The sequence below is a fragment of the Pygocentrus nattereri genome, chromosome 10 (genome assembly GCF_015220715.1).
Source record: "Pygocentrus nattereri isolate fPygNat1 chromosome 10, fPygNat1.pri, whole genome shotgun sequence".
Taxonomy (NCBI): domain Eukaryota; kingdom Metazoa; phylum Chordata; class Actinopteri; order Characiformes; family Serrasalmidae; genus Pygocentrus; species Pygocentrus nattereri.
Window position 1 is genome coordinate 24,576,910 of NC_051220.1, and position 21,636 is coordinate 24,598,545.

The window sequence follows — 21,636 nt, forward strand, 5'->3', positions numbered from 1 at the left end:
TATCACATATGTGTAGGATTATTGTTAGAGGACAATCCCTCCATTCGTGCCATATCCCTGGGTCATGGACACATACTTGTGGGAACAAAGAATGGAGAGATTTTGGAGGTGGATAAAAGTGGGCCCATCACTCTGCTAGTCCAGGTAAGAAGCCATGCTATGATGTCATGCCTCACTCTTCAGGCTGTGGCTAGCACATTTCATTATTAAAATGTCAAGGACTTTCAAGGAAGTTTTGGGTAAAGGCTTTGGGTTTAGTCATTGGTTAATCTTGGTTCAAGTTCATGAGGAGTGTAGTGTGTAATGTAGTCTACACAGTTGTTTAGTATGTTTATTTTGTGTTGTCAGGGGTGGTAAATTAAAAAGTAGACCTCCTGCACGGACAGTAGTTAATGTAGACCTTGAATTTAAAGGACTAAAATGTTGCACGTTTTCATGCATTCTTTTCTATAACTCATTCTCTCAAAATTTCACTAGACCCTTTTATGTAATATGTATATTAAACCACATACAGAGTTAAGCTGTAACTTAATAGGATAGAGAATGTACATTTTTGCTCTGTTGCTAAAAGGGGAACTAAAGGCTGAAAGGTCAGTCCTTTTCCCTGTTCTAATTTTACAGCTTTTGTAACGAATTATTAGGATCACAGTGTAATTCCAAGGCATGACACAGTAAATGACTTTAAAAGATTCACACTTCAGATGGCTTAATTTGCTCCAAAACTGCTGTTAGAGACTGAAGTGTTTTGTGAATTTTGGCTCCTGTTTTATACTCAGTACTCAGGAGTAAGCAGGTAAGGTTGTGGTGGTGCAAGCAGTTTTGTCATCAGTTCCATTCAGAGGTTTTCTGTACTGCGGCATTCTGAGCAGAGCAGATCGTGGTTTAGGTGCTGCAGATTTAAGTGTTTCAGTTCCAATTTAAAAATTGCCACAGGTGTTTTGTGGGCAAGCATTTGGTAATGTGTTCAGCCGTGTTAGCGAAGCCCACTCTCGTTGAAGATCTGGTAGCTGGTGGTGGAGGGGGGCTACCCACTTGATGTCAAAATTCTGTGGAAGCACACACAAACATTTTACAAACTGCTTATACTTCTGGGTCATGGGGTTGTGCTGGAGTCTCTGAGCACAGATGAACAAAACCACTGTACACCAACATTCAACAGCCTTAAGAACACTCTCTCTACCATGTGATCAAAATCATTCCAGTGCAAAGCTTTTGGGAAATGTAACCCTGATTATAATAGTAAAAATGTCCCCAGGTGCACCCTAAGGCCAGAAATCAGAGTGAACTGAAGTGTGTGTTCTGGTTTGGTTGTCCAGGGTCATATGGAGGGAGAAGTGTGGGGTTTGGCCACCCACCCTCACTTGCCGCTGTGTGCCACTGTTAGTGATGACAAGACCTTGCGCATATGGGATCTGTCTCCCAGCCACTGTATGCTGGCCGTGCGCAAACTCAAGAAAGGTAGGTAGAGGTCCAATGTATTTACAAAAATAATCAATTAGTAGTGTAATCCTTAGTAAAAGACCAAATTGGCACTATCTAACAGTATTTTTTATGTTGTTGACAGTTTGCCTTGAAAGCGTATGACCTTATTAAGTCTTGTATTTAACCAGGTGTTATTGCAATATCTCACTGCAGTGTCTCACTGTTAGTAATGTTAAAAGTGTTTTTCAGGGGCTTTCAAAGGCTCAGTAGTTCAGTGTAAAGGTGTACTGTTTAGTGCAAAATAACACAGTTTGGACAAAGTGGGACTGTAGTCTGAGTAACCCACTACCAATTATGGATACTTTCTGCAGCTGTACTCTGCTTGTTTGATCTCAATCCATTCTTGGACCTGTTTTTAAGTGAAAAATGTAAGTTGATTGAATCCCACTCTGAATTCAAATTAATTCTAAGAGCGCATTGACTGCCTGCAGGCAGAGGCACTTAAGAAAATTGTAGCAATAAAAAGTTCATGAATCCCTGGCTCTCATCTTTATGCTGCCTTATAGACGTTGCCATGCAAGTAATATCGACCAAACCAGTGTAATCAGATTATTGTAAGATCAGCTTCTTAAATCGAACTGGCAACTCTCTTCAGTTAGATTAAACTGACATTATTTGAAATATATTTGCTAACAGCTAATCTGGTCTCATTGTGTCATATCTGTGTTAATTATGAAAAAGCTGGTTCCTCAAGACCAAGGGAATGATCTTACAAGACTAGTTGTTTTGACAGCAAAAAGTATTAGTTAGCATGCAGGCACTAGAATATAATGGTACAATTGTTTGACTGCAGGTGGCCGTTGCTGCTGTTTCTCTCCGGATGGCAAGGCTCTGGCAGTAGGGCTGAATGATGGCAGCTTCCTCATCGTTAACGCAGACACTCTGGAGGACCTGGTGTCATTCCACCACCGCAAGGACATCATCTCCGACATCCGTTTCTCTCCAGGTTATTCAGCACCCTAGCACCGACACAGAACCCAGGCACATCAGAGAGAGTGCACCATCTATTCTGAGATGAGCCACAAATAGAATTTGTCAGGGTTTTAAATTTGAATTCAGAGGTCTTCCAGCACTGCTAGACTGTAAGACATTAAAGGGAAAAAAGTTTTATGTAAAATCAGCTCAAGACAGCAAAGAAACATGATCATGCCTTTTCAGAATAACTTGTGTGTTGAGCGTAAGAGCATGTGGCATGAATTAATTAGCTGAAATATATTTGATGTGATACTATTAGTTATTTTTGGGCTTTACATGCTGTATGCTAATGTAATTAGCCTAAGATATTTGTTGGAATAAATTAGCATATTAATCAGAATAACTTTTAAGTGCAGTTTAAGGAGTTGTTAAATGGGTCCTCTTGCTGCAGGTGCTGGGAAGTATTTAGCAGTGGCATCAGGTGACAGCTTTGTGGATATATACAATGTGATGAGCAGCAAGAGGGTGGGTGTATGCAAAGGCTCCATGAATTACATCACCCATCTGGATTGGGACAAAAGAGGTGAGAGACAATTATAGCTATATTATTATTAAGCTATATTAAGCAATTATTAAGCTATTAATATAAAGAATAAAATAGTCTAAGAAAAAAAAGAAATGCAAGTAACTGTAATCAAAAAATCCCACATATAATTAAAAGCTACAATAAAAAATTTTCATTATAATGAATTCCATGAATAAAACACACTTAGATTGCAATACTATTTAGGTCACACTTTTTTGTTGTCTTACTTTGATTGTTTTAATAGATACTACACCTCTGTTAAATTGTGTTGTAAGTATTTGTCTTAGTTATACATTTTGTCATCAGGGAAGCTCTTGCAGGTCAACACTGCAGCTAAGGAGCAGCTATTTTTTGAGGCTCCTCGTGGGAAGAAACAAACCATTCCTGCTACAGAGGTACGGGTCGCTCAGGGTGTTGCCGTGGCATTGCTGTGTTTACTGTTGGCTCGTCCTGATTCTGGGCCCAACAGAAGGAAGGGCACTCATAAGGGCAAGAACATGGCCTACTTTTCATTTTTGCATGGATCTAAATTTGGAAACAAGGAATTGGGCCACGCTTAAGATCACTAGTACACTAGCAGTTATGTAGCAACTTGTGATTGTGTTTGGAACCCTTTAGCTCCAATCTGTGTTAAATGTCCATGCCCAGGTGGAGAAGATTGATTGGAGCACATGGACGTGTGTGCTGGGAAGCTCCTGTGAGGGCATCTGGCCGGTGGTTAGTGAGGTTACCGAGGTAACGGCTGCGTGTCTTAGCAACGACAGACAAGTGCTGGCAACAGGAGATGACCTTGGATATGTCAAGCTCTTCAGGTATCCTGTTAAGGTATGCTCATTAACATTCTGCTATAGTTCTGTCTATGTTCTGAAGAAACCTGATTTCAGTCTACTGTAGGGTATGTCAGTGTTTTTGTTTAACCTTTATGATGGTTATGAAGATGCCATTTCCAATGTCTAACATGTGAAATGTCAGTTGTTTATGAGCCCTTGTTTCTGCAAATTGTCTCCTATGAATTACAGATCTTTTCCTGAATTATTATGTCACTGTGTTGAATGTATTTTACTATCATCTTTTTTTGATCAGGGAAAGTATGCTAAGTTCAAGCGCTATGTGGCCCATAGCACCCATGTGACCAATGTGCGCTGGACGCATGATGACTCTTTACTGGTGTCAGTGGGTGGAGCTGACACCTCTCTGATGATCTGGAGCCATGAGGCTGAGGGCTGCCGGGAGGTGCGTCAGTGCGACAGCGAGGAGTCTGACATTCAGAGTGAAGATGATGGGGGTGAGAGGAACACATTAAAATACATTACATGACATTATATTACCTTTAATGCAGAAATATTAATGATATCCTGTCTCTTTTTTTAATAATCCTCAAAGTTCTGAAAGTATTTGCCTAGTGAAAACCCCAACTGATGTTCTACACATGCCAAGTTTTAGGAGAAAGTGGGCATGCTTTCTTACTAGTGAAACAGTGAAGATGTTCTAGGCATTTAAAATGAATTGTCATCTCATCTTCTGCTCCATCCTTTTGCTTCTTGTAGGGTATGATAGTGATGTGACTCGAGAGAATGAGATCAACTATGTGATCAAGGCCTTATCCACCAATATGCGAACCATGATAGGGGTCAAGCCCCACTTACAACAGAAAGAGCTGTCAGTAGATGAAAGGTATGTTAGGAGAGGCATTTTTCACTTGTACTTCCTAATGCAAGTATGATTACCGAACACTGTTTTCAAAGGGCCACACAGTTCAGTACTATATGAAATGTAAGGTGAAAGGTCCATGTAAGGTCTTCTCTGTCTTAAATGGCAATCAGATTGAACTTTTTTGTGTAGTTGTTTCAAATAATTATAATGAAATGTAAGAGTACTGGTATAGAGATAAGAATATTATTTAAAGAATTTTAACTGACTACTGATCTTGTCAGTTAACCTAGTCAATTAACCTATGCTTTACCTTGTCTATGTTAAATATCCTATACCATAAACAAACTGTTCAGTCAAAACCAATTTCTGAAGTATAACTACTTGTGTGTTTACAGAAAGGTAGGTGTTGTTTTCTTTAAAGCCAAACCCTGTGTTGTACCAAGATGCAGTTAGGAAAGCTTCATATGCATAAATTCTGCCAGATTTGAACTAACTATTAAAGTGAAAAGCCTTGATAAGAGCCACCTGCAGACAAAAAGCATTTACTTTCTTTTGTAGGTTGTTTACTTAGCAGAGATTTCACTGCACAGCCTAATACATCTGTTGTGTACCACTACTGTGAAGTTACCAAAGGAGTCTTGACTGAGAGCTAAATTACACATGATTTAGCTTACATCTCTATGATTATGATTTTAAAAAGCTTCTTTTCCCAAAATGCGAAGCTTTTTTTCTGCATGGAAACTGAGGGTACATCCAAAAATGGTTAAACACTTGATCGTCTTCATCCAGCAAAAGGTTAATTCTGCAGAAACATGAAACATCACATTATTGCTCAGAGCAGTGCATCAGTCCATGGAGCACTTTGGCTTTGAGTAATATGGCACCCTGGTGTCTTTCTTTTCCTCTCTTCCTCACTCCTATGTCTATCTCAACCCTGCACTCTTCTTTGTCACCACGTGAAGGCAGGGGGTAGTCAGGTAAGGATAAGTATTCATTGAGAAAAGAACTGCTGTCACTTGTTCCCGTTAATATCCCTTACACATTACTGCAACGATCATCAGTTCCATTCAGCTCACCTTTTGCCATTCCCTTCATCAAACGAATAAATGCAATTTAGCGTTTAGCTGATGTTTCTATATGGAACACTTACTGTAGATGCTTTGACAGCAGGCGATTGCAATTCCACATTAGAATAGATGGCACTGCATTACAGTAAGTGCTTGGCTGGCTGCTCTTCCATCATTGCTTTAAAGTCATTGAGCTTCTGATCATGCCAGCAAGAAATTTGGGTGCTATGGACCTAAGCACAAGTGCTTTACATCCTGCATAACTTTATTTGTAGTATAAATAAATAATCTCCTTTTTCAGAGTATGCTAGCATCTTGCCTTGCCAGCTGTGACCCATTGTGAGCTGTTTCAGGTCACACACTATCAACTTTACATAATCATGGTTGGTGCCGAGAAAATAAAGTTCATAGCTGCTCCAGCTTTCTATTGTGTATTTGTGTTCTCAGTGTCCCTAAGTTGTGGCATTACGATCTGGTGCACTTGGCTGATGGCTAAATGAGAGACAGTGGTTCTAACGCTCTCTCTTTTTTTGTCAATGCTTCCATAAAAGGGGCTCAAGGTAAGCTTAGTTTTCATTTCTATGCATTTCTTTTACGATGATTGTGAATTCTTCTGGTCTTGGATATTTAATACCCTACCATAATATACAAAATATACAAAAAAAAAAGAACCAAAAAGAACATCAATTTCTTTTCTTTTCAGAGAATAGCTAGTCCTCAACTTACCCTCTGTATTTGTTTTGTGCTTAATTTGGGCATAGACCCCCAGTGAGCAGGGCTTTACCGGTACCAGAAAAACTACAAACCAACAATGTGGGCAAAAAGAAGAGGCCTATTGAGGTAAGTCATATCTAATGTACAACAAATGTGCATTGTTTCTAAGGTGTGCAGTTCATCTGTAGAACAAAACTAATGTTGAAAATTAATGTTACTTTCTTTTTCTCAATGTGGTAAGCTCTTCCTCAACAATATTTAACATATTTGCATGCTCAGTATAACGTTCTTCCTGCTTATTCAGTGCGTATCTCATCTAGTTGCTGAGTCAGAGGCCTGTTTGATGGTGGACTCCAGACACACAGAGCCCAAGGGAGACCTATTAGATTCGCTCATCTTGTTAACCTCACTTAATTTAATTGCAGCAGTTTCTCTCTGCCTGTCCTTTCTCATCCTGAAAGTAGAGTCCTCTAACCTCTTTGCTGTTGCCATGGAGATGACCCCTGACCCTAACCCCTCTTTGACTCTCCCCGCAGGACCTGGTGCTAGAGCTTGTGTTTGGTTACCGGGGCAATGACTGCCGCAACAATGTGCATTACCTGAATGAAGGGGCAGATATTATCTATCATACAGCTTCAGTTGGGGTCGTCCTCAACTTAACAACAGGTACAACTGCTCCATTCCTAAAGACGTCCCATATAATGTTGAGGTGAACATCCTGAAAACGGTTCTGCCAGGACTATTTTATGTTGAGTGTGCTGTGTTTCCATCCAGCATGCCAGAGTTTCTATGTAGAACATAGTGATGACATTCTGTGCCTCACCATCAATCAACACCCCAAGTTCCCCAACGTGGTGGCGACTGGCCAAGTAGGTATGTTTGTGAGACGTGGGCTGCCCTCTATATCCCTTCTTTATCATTAGCCTAACATTTTGTCACAGCAGCTTCTCATTTTGTTGAAGACAAGGAATAAAATTGTCCTAAATTTTGCTAAGCTTCTGAAATGTAAATGCATTGTTTCTGAAGTGTAAACATTAGTTTGTATATTATTATATTGACGACTTAGCCTCTACTTACGTTTTAAAATGATTTCATTCAGTGTTGGTAACTGGGTGTTTCTGCAATTACCCATGTCCCAGTGGTGGATTTTACGTTACGTGTAGTTGTAGCAACATTGGTCTACTAATTTGTAAAATATAAGAAACTGCTCAGATTTGCCAGTAAGTTTTAAATCAGGCATACCTTTTTAATTTTGCACAGGTGATGCTGGTGATATGTCAGGTAAGAAGTCTTGTCTTCTTTTCTTAAAATGTTGCCGTAGTTGCTGCTGTTACCGGTGCAGTGTCAGTTTGTTATTGCAGCAACAGAGGCTTTTAGCTTCCTTACATTGCATATTTATGAATTGTGACATCAACTGACCTTCCCACACTTAAAACACTCAACATTGCTCTACTGGAGAAAAGTTATAGCTACTACGAGATGCTACCCATTGATAAATGATCAGTTTTTGGATGCAGGAGGTAGAGTGTTCACTCTATAGATTCTATTCCAAATAACCAGACCAAATCAAATTGGCCCAGATTTCTTTATGAGAATGAAGTGACACCCAGTACCAGGGTTTGTAGCAAACATTTTAATGCTGACTCATTTGAACATTGGGCTCTGGATTTGCCAGCTCACTCAAGCTGAAAGAAACAGCTTTCCCAATATTTACTGGAAGAAAAATGGATGATAAGACAGCATATTTTTTTTTAATTAATATTTTTAAATAACAGTCATCACTTTCATTTGACAGTTTATACGATACTGTAGCAATGTGGATAATCACTGGCAAAATCTGCTCATTTCGTTTTTTAGCTAGCTTGCTAATGTTACATTAACGTTAGCTACCTCCAATCAAATATTTTATACCTAAGTTGTAAGTCTGATACAAATGTATTTTTATAATGTAACATATGTTACACTGACATTTTTGAAATTGCCAATAGTAACTGACCGTTCCATGTTTAGCTTCCACTGTGTGTAGCTAGTTAAAGCCTGTTACTTAGACCTGGTTAACCATACATGGATACAAGCTAGCTAGCTAAAGTTAGCTAACAGCTAAAATGTAAAGGGATGTAAAATACAGGGATGATACCACTTTAAAGACATTCTTAAAATATGAACTGTGGCATCCTCTAATTTAATTTATCCAGAGAAGGTGCAGATTTTGTTGTTGACCAAGAGCCCCTAACAGCCTTTCTCCTATTGTCTGTAGGGCACCTGCACCCTGCACCAAAAGGCTAGCATGTCAGTATAAGTTCGTATTCAGATCATTTTGGAGTTACAAATTTACAGTTAACAATGTCAGGCTGAGTTTGCATCCTATTCGCCAGTTTCTTGTTTGAATTGCCCTGTCCTTTCTCAAACGGTGCAGCAGTTATTATAATGCTTGCTTACCAGTTAAGTTTGAGCAGGAAATTTTGAACAAGAAGCTGATGTATTAGTGTTAACAATATAGGTGAAATGCAAAAACTTCTATTACCTTACTAACAAACAGAAATCTAAGGTGTAGGCACCACATTATTGCATAGGATGGAAATCAGTTCACATCAACATGGCCTTACTTGCAAGAACCTGAAGAGGGAGATTCTGAAAAAGAACCTGTTTGTCAGCAAACTAATCAAAGATATTGCATTTCAACTATATGGTTAACATGAAGCTGAAGTCCCTTTTTGACTTGCCAGCTTCTCATTTTCATTAAATTGTCATTAAATGGTGCAGCAGTTTCATTCCGCCTGTGCCGTCCATCTTTCTATTGGTTCATGTATATCCGTATCAGAATCTGCTGCAGCAAAAGTTGAAATAGGTTACTTCTGACGCAGAGGCTTTCAGTTAATCCACTTTGGGGGTGTGGCCCATAGTAGAATCGTAAAATGCGACAGAGAAAAAAGAAAATACAAAGCACTCCATTTAATGTCATTATGAGGAAAAAATTAGAAGGCAACTGAAATATATAAAATATATTTATTTTTCACAGATTTTAAAAACAACTGTGCAAGGCTTTTAAAATCTTAGAACTAACTTGTAATGTCATGTTTGGAAGCAAATGATGGTGAGGTCGTACTCAGTTACTTCTTCTTATTCAGAATCCCCATCTAAAGTCAACTGAATATGAACCAAAGAACAAACATCCATTTTTGTTAGTAAATAAAAATGTAGTAATAATAACATTCTGATCTGCCTGCAGGGGATGTTTGAATTTTGGAATCAAAGAAAATCAGGAAAAAATTTACAACCAGTTAGGCCATCATGGAGAAGATCAATTAGATCTTCAACCAGCAGCAAACAGATTTTATTTAAACACATAGAGAAATTACTTATGTCTTATTGTATTTGAAGGAATTGTTGATATTCGGTAATAACAGAAAAAAAGTTCAGTTTTCAGTTAACTCAGACAGAGGCACTGCACTGCAGTTTCTGAATCCACCTTACGCCGAGACTGGGACAAGAATAAGAGTGCTATTGTATGGTCTTGAGACTGGTCTTGAGACAAAGACCAGAGTTGAGTAATTAAGGCTATTTCCGTTTTGTTACCAACAACAAATTTAATGGTGTTTTAAAGGTGCCAGTGAAATATTGTCTTGCACCGTTTCTAATGTATTTGGTTTAGAATGCAGCTAATTCATGTTGTAGAGATCTGAGAGAGCTAATGTTTGTGCCAGGGTGGGCATGGCTCAAGTTTCCTCTAGAACACTGCCCTCTACTGGCTCTAAAGTCACATGCAGTTTTACACGCTCCACACAAACTTGCTGATTTGCTTAGAGTTTCTCACAATGGCCCAGTAAATCAAATGAAACTTTAGTTATTTCTGTAATTGTGCAATTAATAGGATATAAGTATGATGATATTAGTAGAAGCAGTTGTAATATATTAACGTCTGAATTAATTATATTTGAGTTGTAATATATTTGTTTCATAAATTCATATATAAAGATTGAGCCTAGTTCTCTATGTACTTGGCAGCCACATCTCCATCCATTCATGTGTGGGATGCAATGAACAAGCAGACTCTGTCTGTGCTGCGCTGCTACCACTCCCGAGGAATCTGCTCGGTCAGCTTCAGTGCCACTGGCAAGCTGCTCCTGTCTGTGGGGCTGGACCCTGAGCACACTATCACCATCTGGAAGTGGCAGGAAGGTACAGCACTGCTAAACTTTTGCCTGCTCCCCAATCTCTCAATTTTTATGCAGACATTCATTAGAGACATTGACTTACAACAGCACCTGTTCATTTATTGTTCCCAAGGTGCCAAAGTAGCCAGTCGCTGTGGCCACACACAGCGGATCTTTGTGGCCGAGTTCCGACCAGACTCAGACACTCAGTTTGTGTCAGTGGGGATAAAGCATGTGCGCTTCTGGACGCTGGCAGGCAGGGCTCTACTCAGCAAGAAGGGAGTTCTTAGTTCCATTGAGGATGCTCGCATGCAAACCATGCTTTCTGTGGCGTTTGGAGCTGTAAGTATAACTCTTTATATTTAAACACACAGATATTACACAGCCTGAGTACAGTACTGAGTTGTTTGACACTAGTGAAAGAAAGAGGCTGATCCCTTTTTTGCCACCTTTTCCGATCCATGTCTTTTAGTAATGAGTATCAGCAGATACTGAGTCTTGGTACACTTTCACTACAAACTATTAAAGGTAGAAAAGCCCATTCAGTTCATGTAGGAAATGCATAGCTGCCATTGAATGCGATATAAAATCACTTAATTTCTAGTGTTTTTTTTATTGCCTACTTGAAATGACCTTTTACAATGTGTTTAATATTTACTTTGATACAGTTTGATTAATTTATCTGTGATTTATGTAACAGTTAATTTAAAAACTCACTTTTTTTATACGTGGAGTGGTACTATATACAGAACTAGCTTCTTTTGTGTTTTTGGATTACTTTTGTTAAATAACCATTTTATAGAGTAAATCAAATTACACATTTTATTGATTTTAGTGAGAATTCAAGTCTACATATCTTCTACAGAGAGCAAACTAGAATATGACATTTATCTGCACATTTTAGGGCACAATTTCTGTTTATTTGCCAAGCTTAATATATTGGGAAATCATACAGTATTAACTTTAGCACAGGCAACATTTTGTTTTATTTTTTTCCAGTATGTTAAATTCAGTAACTCATTCATTCTAACTGTGTATTACAATGTGTGCTGTCTGTAGAGTATGTTCATTTATTTTCACTTACAAAATGGAAAACAGTGGCAGTAATGTAAATGGAGTGCACGAAATACGCTATATTGCCAAAAGTATTCACTCACTTATCAAAATAATTGAATTCAGGTGTTCCCATCACCTCCATGGCCACAGGTGCACAAAACCAAGGCATGCAGACTGCTTCTACAAACATTTGTTAAAGAATGGGTCGCTCTTAGGAGCTCAGTGAATTCCAGCAGGGTACCGTGATAGGATGCCACCTGTGCAACAAGTCCAGTCGGGAAATTTCCTCACTACTAAATATTCCACAGTCAACTGTCAGTGGTATTACAACAAAATGGAAGTGATTGGGAACAACAGCAACTCAGCCACAAAGTGGTAGGCCATGCAAAATGACAGAGTGGGGTCAGCGGATGTTGAGGCGCATAGTGCGCAGAGGTTGCCAGCTTTCTGCAGAGTCAATCACTACAGACCTCCAAACTTCATGTGGCCTTCAAATTAGCTCAAGAACAGCACTTAGGGAGCTTCATGGAATGGGTTTCCATGGCTGAGCAGCTGCATCCAAGCCTTACATCACCAAGTGCAATGCAAAGCGTCGAATGCGGTGGTGTGCTGCCACTGGACTCTAGAGCAGTGGAGACCTGTTCTCTGGAGTGATGAATCATGCTTCTCTGTATGGCAATCTGATGGACAAGTCTGGGTTTGGTGGTTGCCAGAGAATAGTACTTGTCTGACTGCATTGTGCCAAGTGTAAAGTTTGGTGGAGGGGGGATAATGGTGTGGGGTTGTTTTTCAGGAGTTGGGCTCGGCCCCTTAGTTCCAGTGAAAGGAACTCTTAATGCTTCAGCAAATCAAGAGATTTTGGACAATTTCATGCTCCCAACTTCGTGGGAACAGTTTGGGGATGGCCCCTTCCTGTTCCAACAGGACTGCACACAAGTGCACAAAACAAGATCCATAAAGACATGGATGAGCAAGTTTGGTGTGGAAGAACTTGACTGGCCTGCACAGAGTCCTGATCTCAACCCAATAGAACACCTTTGGGCCGACATCATATTAAACCCTATAGATTAAGAATGGGATGTCACTCAAGTTCATATGTGTGTGAAGGCAGACGGGCGAATACTTTTGGCAATATAGTGTATAACAGTGACTGGAACTGGAACAGGCTTAATATTGCCAATACTGGATCCATACAAATGGGCCACTTTCTTTTTATATGGTGTATTTTCATATTACATCATTACACAAAAATTTGGTCTTGGTACTAGGAAGTAAACACAACACGAACACATGGACAGGACTGGGATGGGCCAATCGTAACATCTTGCTGTTGCCGTGTTTTAGAGAGTGTCCCTGTATAGCCATGTACTGTATAAACATATATGTGAGATATCGCCAGTAAATGAACTGTAAAACAACTTTGCTTTGTCATGCTGTGCTGTTCTCTAGAGGTCACTAGATTAGTGCAGATTTGTTTTCTTTTCAGAATAACTTGACATTTACAGGTACCATTAGTGGAGATGTGTGTGTATGGAAGGAACACGTTCTAGTGCGAATTGTGGCTAAGGCACACACTGGTCCAGTTTTCACCATGTACACCACACTGCGAGACGGCCTCATTGTCACAGGTGGAAAGGAACGACCGTGAGTGACCCATCTATTCCAGTTCACACTAAGAAAGTGGTCAAGAAATTAAAAATATTAAACCTGAAGATTTTAATGATAGAAATAACCAATAAAGAAGTCATAATTAGGGCCTAAATATATAAATTACGTTGCATGCTTTTTAGGTTTTTGTAGACAAGGTGAGGTCCAGTCAGACATAGATAGCCCTACACTAAAATGATTTTTACTGTAACCTCTCTAACTCAGAGACTGGATAAACCCCTTGTTATTAGCATGCATTGCTGTGTCTGAGCTGTGCTGTGTGTGTGCAGTGCTGTAGTTTGTGAGCTGTGCTGTGTGTGTGCTGCACCCTGCAGGTCTAAGGAGGGCGGTGCGCTAAAGCTGTGGGATCAGGAGTTGAAGCGCTGCAGGGCTTTCAGACTGGAAACTGGCCAGATCATAGACTGTGTGCGCTCTGTCTGCAGAGGCAAGGTACAACAGTCACACAAGCTTACAGCATATAGAAGCATGCTGTAATAATTAAGAATACTAAATATTGTGTAACAATGGCCAGGACAAGTCTTTGATTTAACACCTTTTAACACAGATTTATCAGTAGCCTTATTAGTCATTTCTTAATGTTAAGGTTCATTATCAAATAATTATAATGGGTGACACAGATAGATCACAGAAGTTCTTATATTTTTTTGTCATGAGGGCACAACATCAGACAATTAGGCAGAAAGACGGTATCACACACAAGGAGTTTCGACTTCTAAAAAGCACTCAAAACGTCAGACTCTTCCGTTAACATGTGACACAAACAGCTAAACTGCACTAGACATGTTTGTACTTTGCTAAAACACAAACTGGGACATTTTTCTCTCTTCTCTCTTTTTTTGGCCACTGCCTGAATCATTCGCTTGGTCATGCCACTGACAAGCTCACACTGTAGAAATGTTCTGATTCATAAAAAAGTAATATTTAAAAATGTTAGAAGACCTGAGCTTAACTGGAAACTCACTTCAGATTGTGAATGTTTTTTTAAATTGAGGTCAAAATTAGACTAAAAGGGCTGTGTGGAGGTTTTTCAGTTTTTGACATAATTTGAAAAGGTCTGTTGTCCTTTACATTGTGTGTAAATTACATGATGAATGGAGCAAAGGAAACGGCCCCAAGGTACTTGGAAAAAAGTCTTGTTCTTCTGACCTACATTGAAAGTAAAGTGATTTTTTTCCTTCTCCTTGTTTCTCCCAATAAATGTCCATACATGTACAATGCTTTTTGAAGCACCTTTTACAGGTTTTTGCTTTGTGACAAAGATGAAAGAAGTTTTTTCTCTCTGATTTTCTTCCCATGCTAATGGTTTGATCACTTGATGTTCTGTTGTCTTTGTTCAGGGTAAGATCCTGGTGGGCACGCGGAATGCTGAGATTATTGAGGTAGGGGAGAAGAATGCAGCGTGTAATATCTTAGTAAACGGCCACATGGATGGCCCCATCTGGGGTCTGAGTGCTCACCCTACACGGGATGTCTTCCTGTCTGCTGCAGAGGATGGCACGGTGCGGCTCTGGGATATTCCAGAGAGGGTGAGCACTACACACACACACGCTGACACACACACACACACACACAAAGAATCTTTGTAATGCTACTAATTAGGGCTGTCAAACGATTAAAAAAATGTATCATGATTAATCTCAGAATTTCATGTAGTTAATCGCGATTAATTGCATTTTTAAAAATCTGTGTAAATGTTATAGAAAATAAGGATTTTTTAAGTGAAATGCTACAATTAAAATGGTGAACACATTTCATGCTAAATGTACTTGTGTTAAAAACTGCTGGGACGAGAAAACTGTAAGGGAGTTTTATTCACTCACATACTAGGCAGTAATACTGAACCTACAAAAGACAAAATTGGATTTGAAATAGATTAGGGAGCGGTAGTCTCAAATATAAGACATGTAGTTACATACTACTCTGTCTCAGTTCAGATATGTGTAACAAAAAAAAAAAAACTAATAAAACTTCAGTTGTGCTGAAGTTGTATTCAGTCACAGCCTATAGGACTTCACAGTACTGCGCAAACTTTATAAGTACATGTGAAGGACGTTTTTCTGAGTCTGACATTTTAAAGCAATTAAAAACAAAAGCCCCAACTGGAAACTCATCTCACGCGGACTGGACATCACGTGATGTTCGCTGTGATGGTAACGTTTACTCTAAGGCTGCTCCACGCATGCGCAGCATTTTGCATCGGATTACTTGTAGTGAGCATGTAAACGAAGATTTTCATCAGATTGTTGAATAAAGTGAGCATATAAACACCTCAGTCTGAATCTGTAATCCGATTGTATTCAGTCAGATTGGCAAAAATCTTTGCATGTAAACACAGACACTTACTCCTCTACTCTTAATGAGAGATGCCGCTCACGGTCAAGTCTCAACATGAACTACGGATGACTCGCAGGGCCAAATAGAATTCGCGTTAACGGCACTAATTTTTTAAAATCGCGTTAAATTGAGATTGCGTTAATGCGTTATCATCGTGTTAACTTGGACAGCCCTGCTACTAATGTAATATAAAATAATTACACTGATACCACATTATTAATTTTTATCTATGAGAGCATTTTATCAGTTCCTGAAGAGCAGACCAAAGTAAAAAATTAAAGACAATTTATTAAATGAGTATGTAATATATGATAAAGTGTTGCTCTCTCATATGCCAAAAACAGAAGATGCTGAATAAGGTGAACTTGGGGCATCCTGCACGCATGGTCAGCTACAGTCCTGAGGGTGACATGGTGGCCATAGGCATGAAGAATGGAGAGTTCATCATTCTCCTTGTCACCTCCCTCAAGATCTGGGGCAAGAAGAGAGATCGGCGCTCTGCCATTCAGGATATCAGGTTCTCTCAAGTTCTTTTAACAAGTAGTAGTTGTGGAACAAGAGTTGAATAGACATAAAAGGGAACGACAGAAAATCTCAGATATGCTCTTAAACTCACATAACACCTCTAACTGACATCCTACATGTTGTGCATATCCTGTCAGAGTTGCACTGTTTGCTTTGTCTGAGACTAAACCTTAATTATACATATTCTGTTCTTTCTAAGTCATCAGTGTAACTATCGCTCATCAATCATTGACATTCGTCATTTGTCATTTTATTAATATTCTTACTGTAATTGAAAAGTGAGTTGACTTACTGCCCTGATTCCTCAACAGGTTCAGTCCAGATTCACGTTACCTTGCTGTGGGCTCAAGCGAAAATGCTGTGGATTTCTATGACCTGACGTTGGGTCCGCAACTGAACCGCATTAATTGCTGCAGAGATATCCCAAGCTTTGTCATTCAGATGGACTTCTCTGCTGACAGCTGCTATATACAGGTGCAGCCCTGTGCTTGTGTTTGTAAATTAACTTACTACATGTTTTGCTTCTTCTGTGGTAAAAGTGTTGAATGTGTCTGGCAGATGGTTATGCTTTGCTTTTTTGACAGTTAATATACCCAGTGAAATTGATATTTGTAACATTGTCCAGCATGTATGGAGCATGTGTGTGCTGTGTCTGCCTCAAAATTAATTATTTCACAGATATGTTATATACCCTGCTCTTAACTGCCAATATCAATACCTGTACATAAACAAATATAAATTGTAGTAATTGAGACTACATTTTCCTGGATTAACCTTACGAAGGTTAATTTATTATTTATAAGGAAAATGTATTTTTATAAGGTTATAAATGCAGGAAAATTAATAAAATGCAGCTATTTTAGCACAGTTGTCCAGCATTACCTAAACATTTTACTATTCTGGAGTTTAAGAACATATCATCAGTTATCATAAAATGCAATAACAGCTTGAAATATCAGCCATATTTAAACATCTGTCTGAAGCTATTTTTAAAGAATTATCAACCACTACTGAATTCTAAAATTATTGTGCATCTCTAGTATGTATTGATCGTTCTGAATTTATCTCTGTAGTTGTCCACTGGTGCTTACAAACGACTAGTTTATGAGGTGCCTTCCGGAAAGCAAGTCACAGAGCAAGCAGTCATAGACAGAATCACCTGGGCCACATGGACAAGGTAACTGCACTTTTTATTTCGATTAAGTGCCTTTGACTGTGTCCACAAACGTTTTCACGTATTCAGACATCTCATACATTGTTCAACAGTATTTAGACACTATTCAAGCTCCTCACAGTGTTGATCAAACAGCTGAGCTGCAGACTAGTTGAACAAAGAAGACAAAGAATTGCATCGTGCCTCACCTGTCCCTCTTTATTTTGGATTTCAAATACATCTGAAGATGCTTCTCCTTCATTCACCTTAAGTGAATGTAGCCTTGGCCAGGAGGAGTTGATGTCATCAGGCGGTACCCAACATTCATAGGGTGTTTCAACCCTCAACCACGACACCCTCCCGGTGGTGGGTCAGCAGTGGTGGCCAAGTCACTGCCCATCATTTCCTGCTGGCTTCCAGCTTAACTCATCTCTCCTGCTCCATAACAAGGAAGAGGCTCTTTCTGCTGCCTCCCCCGTCCTGCGAGCTGCTGCCTTTCTTTCCTTTCCCATCATTCCAATGGGTGTGAGCATTCTCCAAACTGACTGGGCTGGAAATCCTCTACAGCCGACCTCAACCGGGAAAGGCATGCCTGCCATCCTTTCCCCCTACAGTCATGCAGAAGGACTTGGTATTTGGTGCCCTTCCTTTTTTTGCCTCTTCAGACCACAGTACTGCATCCGGCCTCGAGGTTGTATGGACAATCTGGGGGAACTGCAGCCTTCCTTACAGGTCGACCTTCATTTCCCATGATTGTAGCAGACTGGTTCTTCTTGTTGCTGTGGTTGGTGGCTCTTCCCCCTTCCTTACAAACTGGATTGATGTTATTTTCCAAAGTGGTTGGTGTTTCTTCTACCTCTCCTGCTCTAAGGTGTTAGCGTGTGTCATGAGCACCTTGTCATGGCGCCACCTGAATCTTTAATCCCCTTAGAAATCTTGGTCTTGGAATTAATGTAATCTTGCTTTTCAATGGTCAATTATAGTATTTACAGTGGTTACATCAGATCTCTAGAACTCCAGGCAACCTGGTTATCAATTCCATTTCAGTTCATAACATTTTACTCATGTGTGAAGTTACTATCATGGATAATGGAAAGGGATAATAGCTATTTCTCTGCAGTAGTAACGGTTGTTTATTGCTTTATGTCTGTGTGTGCAGTGTGCTGGGGGATGAAGTTGTGGGAATATGGTCCCGCAACACAGATAAAGCAGATGTAACGTGTGCCTGTGTCTCCCATTCTGGCCTCAACATTGTCACGGGTGATGATTTTGGAATGGTAAAGCTGTTCGACTTTCCATGTCCAGAAAAGTTTGTAAGTACACCCAGTTTAACTTTGTAAAAAAGTGTTAAACATGTAAACATATATATATGAAGCTATTTTTTTGGACTGAATTAAACAAACTTTAATAAATGACTGTAATTCCTTGTCTGGATAGAGTCTGACTCCACAGTAAGAAGCTATACACAATAACAAAGCCTTAAAGCATAATGACATGGTCGACTAGGCCACCTGGTTTGTATTACTGTAGTAGGGCAATAATAAGTGTGTAGAGCACCAGAATGAACATTTAAGATGAAAACTATCCTATCCAGGGATGGCCAAGGAAAGGGAAGTGCAGTCTTATAATGCAGTAGTTTAGAATTATACATATATTATTATAGTGTAATGATGAAGTACTCATACGCTTTGAAGGTAAACAGTGAGATCACATAGTGAATAACTTCTACTGACTGTAATCTGATTGAATGTTTACTGTTCTTGATTGTATTATGAATACTTTATCTGAAGTAGGATATGTCTGTGAGACATAATGTAAATCCTACATTTAAATTCAGAAATAAAAAAAAAAATAGAATATGGAGTACATATTTATTACCCACGTCTGCTTCTTGAAATATTTCCACTCTGTTCAAGACCTTCAATAACAGGCTCACTTGCGAAAAGAAATGCTTCTTTCTATAAACATCGCTGTTGTGAGAAGAAAAATATTTCACATGCTGAAGACTTTATACCCACGGTATATATACATATGTCACATGAATGTAAACTGGATCCTTCTCAATAGCTCCCCATGTTTCCTCAGGCCAAACACAAGCGCTTTCTGGGCCATTCGGCCCATGTGACCAACATTCGCTTCACCAATGGGGACCGCTTCGTCATCAGTGCTGGAGGTGATGACAGAAGGTACTGTGGCTAAACCATATATTTTTGTTAACCATTGTTACAAAGCTCAGTCTTAAATTCTGTCACTTAAAGGGTTCACAAATTTTACATTTCAAGGCATGACAAAATCTCAATGTGTAGTAGTGTGATCACAATATGCTGTTCAGTCAATGTAATGCAGCTGTATTAGGTACCTTGTCAACACTGATATGTTTTACTTCACTTTTATTTGGTTCCTCTGTACCTCAGAACCAGTTGCACTTCTGCCAGTTATTGAGACACCCTCTTGTCTTGTGATGTTGTAATACAGTGATGGCAGGGTGTTTTAAGGTCATTATTTCATTGCTCTTTCTTTCCAAAACAGCTTGTTTGTGTGGAAGTGTGTCCATGCTCCTCACTGAAGCACGCCCACCTCCAGCCCATGCCTCAGTGCCACTGCAAAGCCCAGAGGAGCACAGACTGTCTGGGCTTTTACACCAGTCCCTGCATGACCAGAGTGAGGAGCCCAGCACAGCTCTGTTGCATGAAGATAGGAAGAACTAACCTGGATTAAACCCTGATTTTTCTACCGCCAGGTGCATGCATCTGAATGAGCCTCCAGGCCCATCATTACCCACACCTGAAACCTACTGTACTTTCTTTTGTCACTCAGTGATGCTGTGGAAACATGTTCAGAGAAGGCTTTTGCCCACAGACTCAGATATGATGTTTTAAATATACGTATACCCCTCTTAACTACTTTTACAATTGTCCTAAATTTGAAGAAGAAATGTCTTTTAAGTTAAAATACGTCTGTGTCAGTGTTCCTTAAGGTTTGATTGAAAAGACTGACAAATTTGTAGCAAGCAAAATAAGATTAGCCTTAAAGCTCCCATTGAGTGTTCTACACTGAGGAAGGTTAGACCGCTCAATTTGAAATTCCCATTTTATATGTTCATATTTTTGTTTTGTATGTTTTGTGTTTTCCACATTGTCATGTGTTTCTTGTGTGGTTTGTTGATTTTTTTTTCTCAATTGAAGATCAGAACTCCTGTGGCCTTCTCCCAGAATGTAACACGGGTGTTATATTCTTGGATGTCAGCATGCCAAAGCATTCTATGCACTGTATACTTGACCTGCTCACTGTGGTTCTCCAGTGGTCTTTAATGTCAACCCTGAAAATGGTATTCACTCGTCAAACCTCAGACCCCCTCTGCAGACGTAGGTGGCACTCCTAACCTCATATGTAGCATCTTTAGCTTGAGCAGTAACCGTGAGTTCTGTGTGCGAGTGCGTGTGTAGGTAAGAAACGTATGCAATGTATTTTGTGTCTGAGAACAACCTTTAAAAGAGAAGATGGTTTTTATTCAGTCCCTTAAAAATAAACAAGAGGGGAAAAAGATGTTTTGTGATGCACTGATGCGTCATTTAAAATCAATATTTATTGTGCTGCTAAAGCCTTTTTTAGTCATATCATAATTTAAGAGTTTTGTTTCTTCCATTAACAAATCTAATGTTTTTTCAACTGGAATGTTGAACAGAAATATAAAAGTAAACTGAGAATAACAAAATGCAAAATGTTTTCTATTTCATTTGTTGTCATACTGATTAATAGCGTGAAGTGTGCGGAGTACATATTTTAATTTTATGATATCAATGTACATATCAAATGTAAAGACATTCTTTTGTATATTTTTGTCAAATGTTTTCTTAAAGGCCAACTTTGATTAAAAAATGAGTGTATAAATCCTATGAAACCTTGATTAATGTTTTTGATTATTTAATTCAGTATTTCATATTTATTTCAGTATAATTTCATTTATTTTTTTATTTCAAGTCAAAATGGCCTTTAAGCACAAGTAATTTATTTCTCAGTGTCAAAATAAAAAGCATATTCAAAAGAACATTACACAGAAGCCTCAACAAATAAATAAAATAGCCTTTTTTTAGTATTTAGTGTGTCCATTTAGTCATTATTACGGCTTCCACTCTTTTTGTGAGACTTGCTTTCAGTTTTTCAGAGAAATCTTCAGGGATATTTTTGTCTATTTAGCTTTTCTCAGTAATGGATTCTTGACAAGAAACACATTCTTTCATGGCCAATAGCATCAAGTTGGATTCTCATAGTAAAAGAAGAACAGCAACACTTGTTGACTTTTTTTTTTGTTGAGTGGAGCTTGAGCTT

General features: G+C 39.1%; 1 protein-coding gene across 5 annotated transcripts in view; it reads left to right on the forward strand.

Moving 5' to 3' along the window:
• eml5 (EMAP like 5) overlaps window positions 1-21,224 on the forward strand; it is a 71,079-nt gene extending 49,855 nt beyond the window's left edge. For 2 of the 5 annotated variants that reach the window (XM_017711798.2, XM_037542032.1), the window contains 25 exons: window positions 17-144; window positions 1,317-1,458; window positions 2,276-2,428; window positions 2,849-2,980; window positions 3,290-3,378; window positions 3,632-3,808; window positions 4,067-4,268; window positions 4,531-4,657; window positions 5,599-5,613; window positions 6,255-6,263; window positions 6,465-6,543; window positions 6,954-7,083; window positions 7,192-7,290; window positions 7,678-7,698; window positions 10,423-10,596; window positions 10,705-10,913; window positions 13,114-13,271; window positions 13,610-13,724; window positions 14,633-14,821; window positions 15,974-16,146; window positions 16,466-16,628; window positions 17,228-17,331; window positions 18,467-18,620; window positions 19,393-19,493; window positions 19,837-19,873. In XM_017711798.2, coding sequence (XP_017567287.1) covers window positions 17-144; window positions 1,317-1,458; window positions 2,276-2,428; window positions 2,849-2,980; window positions 3,290-3,378; window positions 3,632-3,808; window positions 4,067-4,268; window positions 4,531-4,657; window positions 5,599-5,613; window positions 6,255-6,263; window positions 6,465-6,543; window positions 6,954-7,083; window positions 7,192-7,290; window positions 7,678-7,698; window positions 10,423-10,596; window positions 10,705-10,913; window positions 13,114-13,271; window positions 13,610-13,724; window positions 14,633-14,821; window positions 15,974-16,146; window positions 16,466-16,628; window positions 17,228-17,331; window positions 18,467-18,620; window positions 19,393-19,493; window positions 19,837-19,873 — 3,080 coding nt within the window. Of the gene's footprint in view, window positions 1-16; window positions 145-1,316; window positions 1,459-2,275; window positions 2,429-2,848; window positions 2,981-3,289; window positions 3,379-3,631; window positions 3,809-4,066; window positions 4,269-4,530; window positions 4,658-5,598; window positions 5,614-6,254; window positions 6,264-6,464; window positions 6,544-6,953; window positions 7,084-7,191; window positions 7,291-7,677; window positions 7,699-10,422; window positions 10,597-10,704; window positions 10,914-13,113; window positions 13,272-13,609; window positions 13,725-14,632; window positions 14,822-15,973; window positions 16,147-16,465; window positions 16,629-17,227; window positions 17,332-18,466; window positions 18,621-19,392; window positions 19,494-19,836 lie in introns of those variants that run through there. The other 3 variants (XM_017711797.2, XM_037542031.1, XR_005130823.1) reach the window with 3 other exon arrangements.
• The last annotated feature ends 412 nt before the right edge of the window (window positions 21,225-21,636 follow it).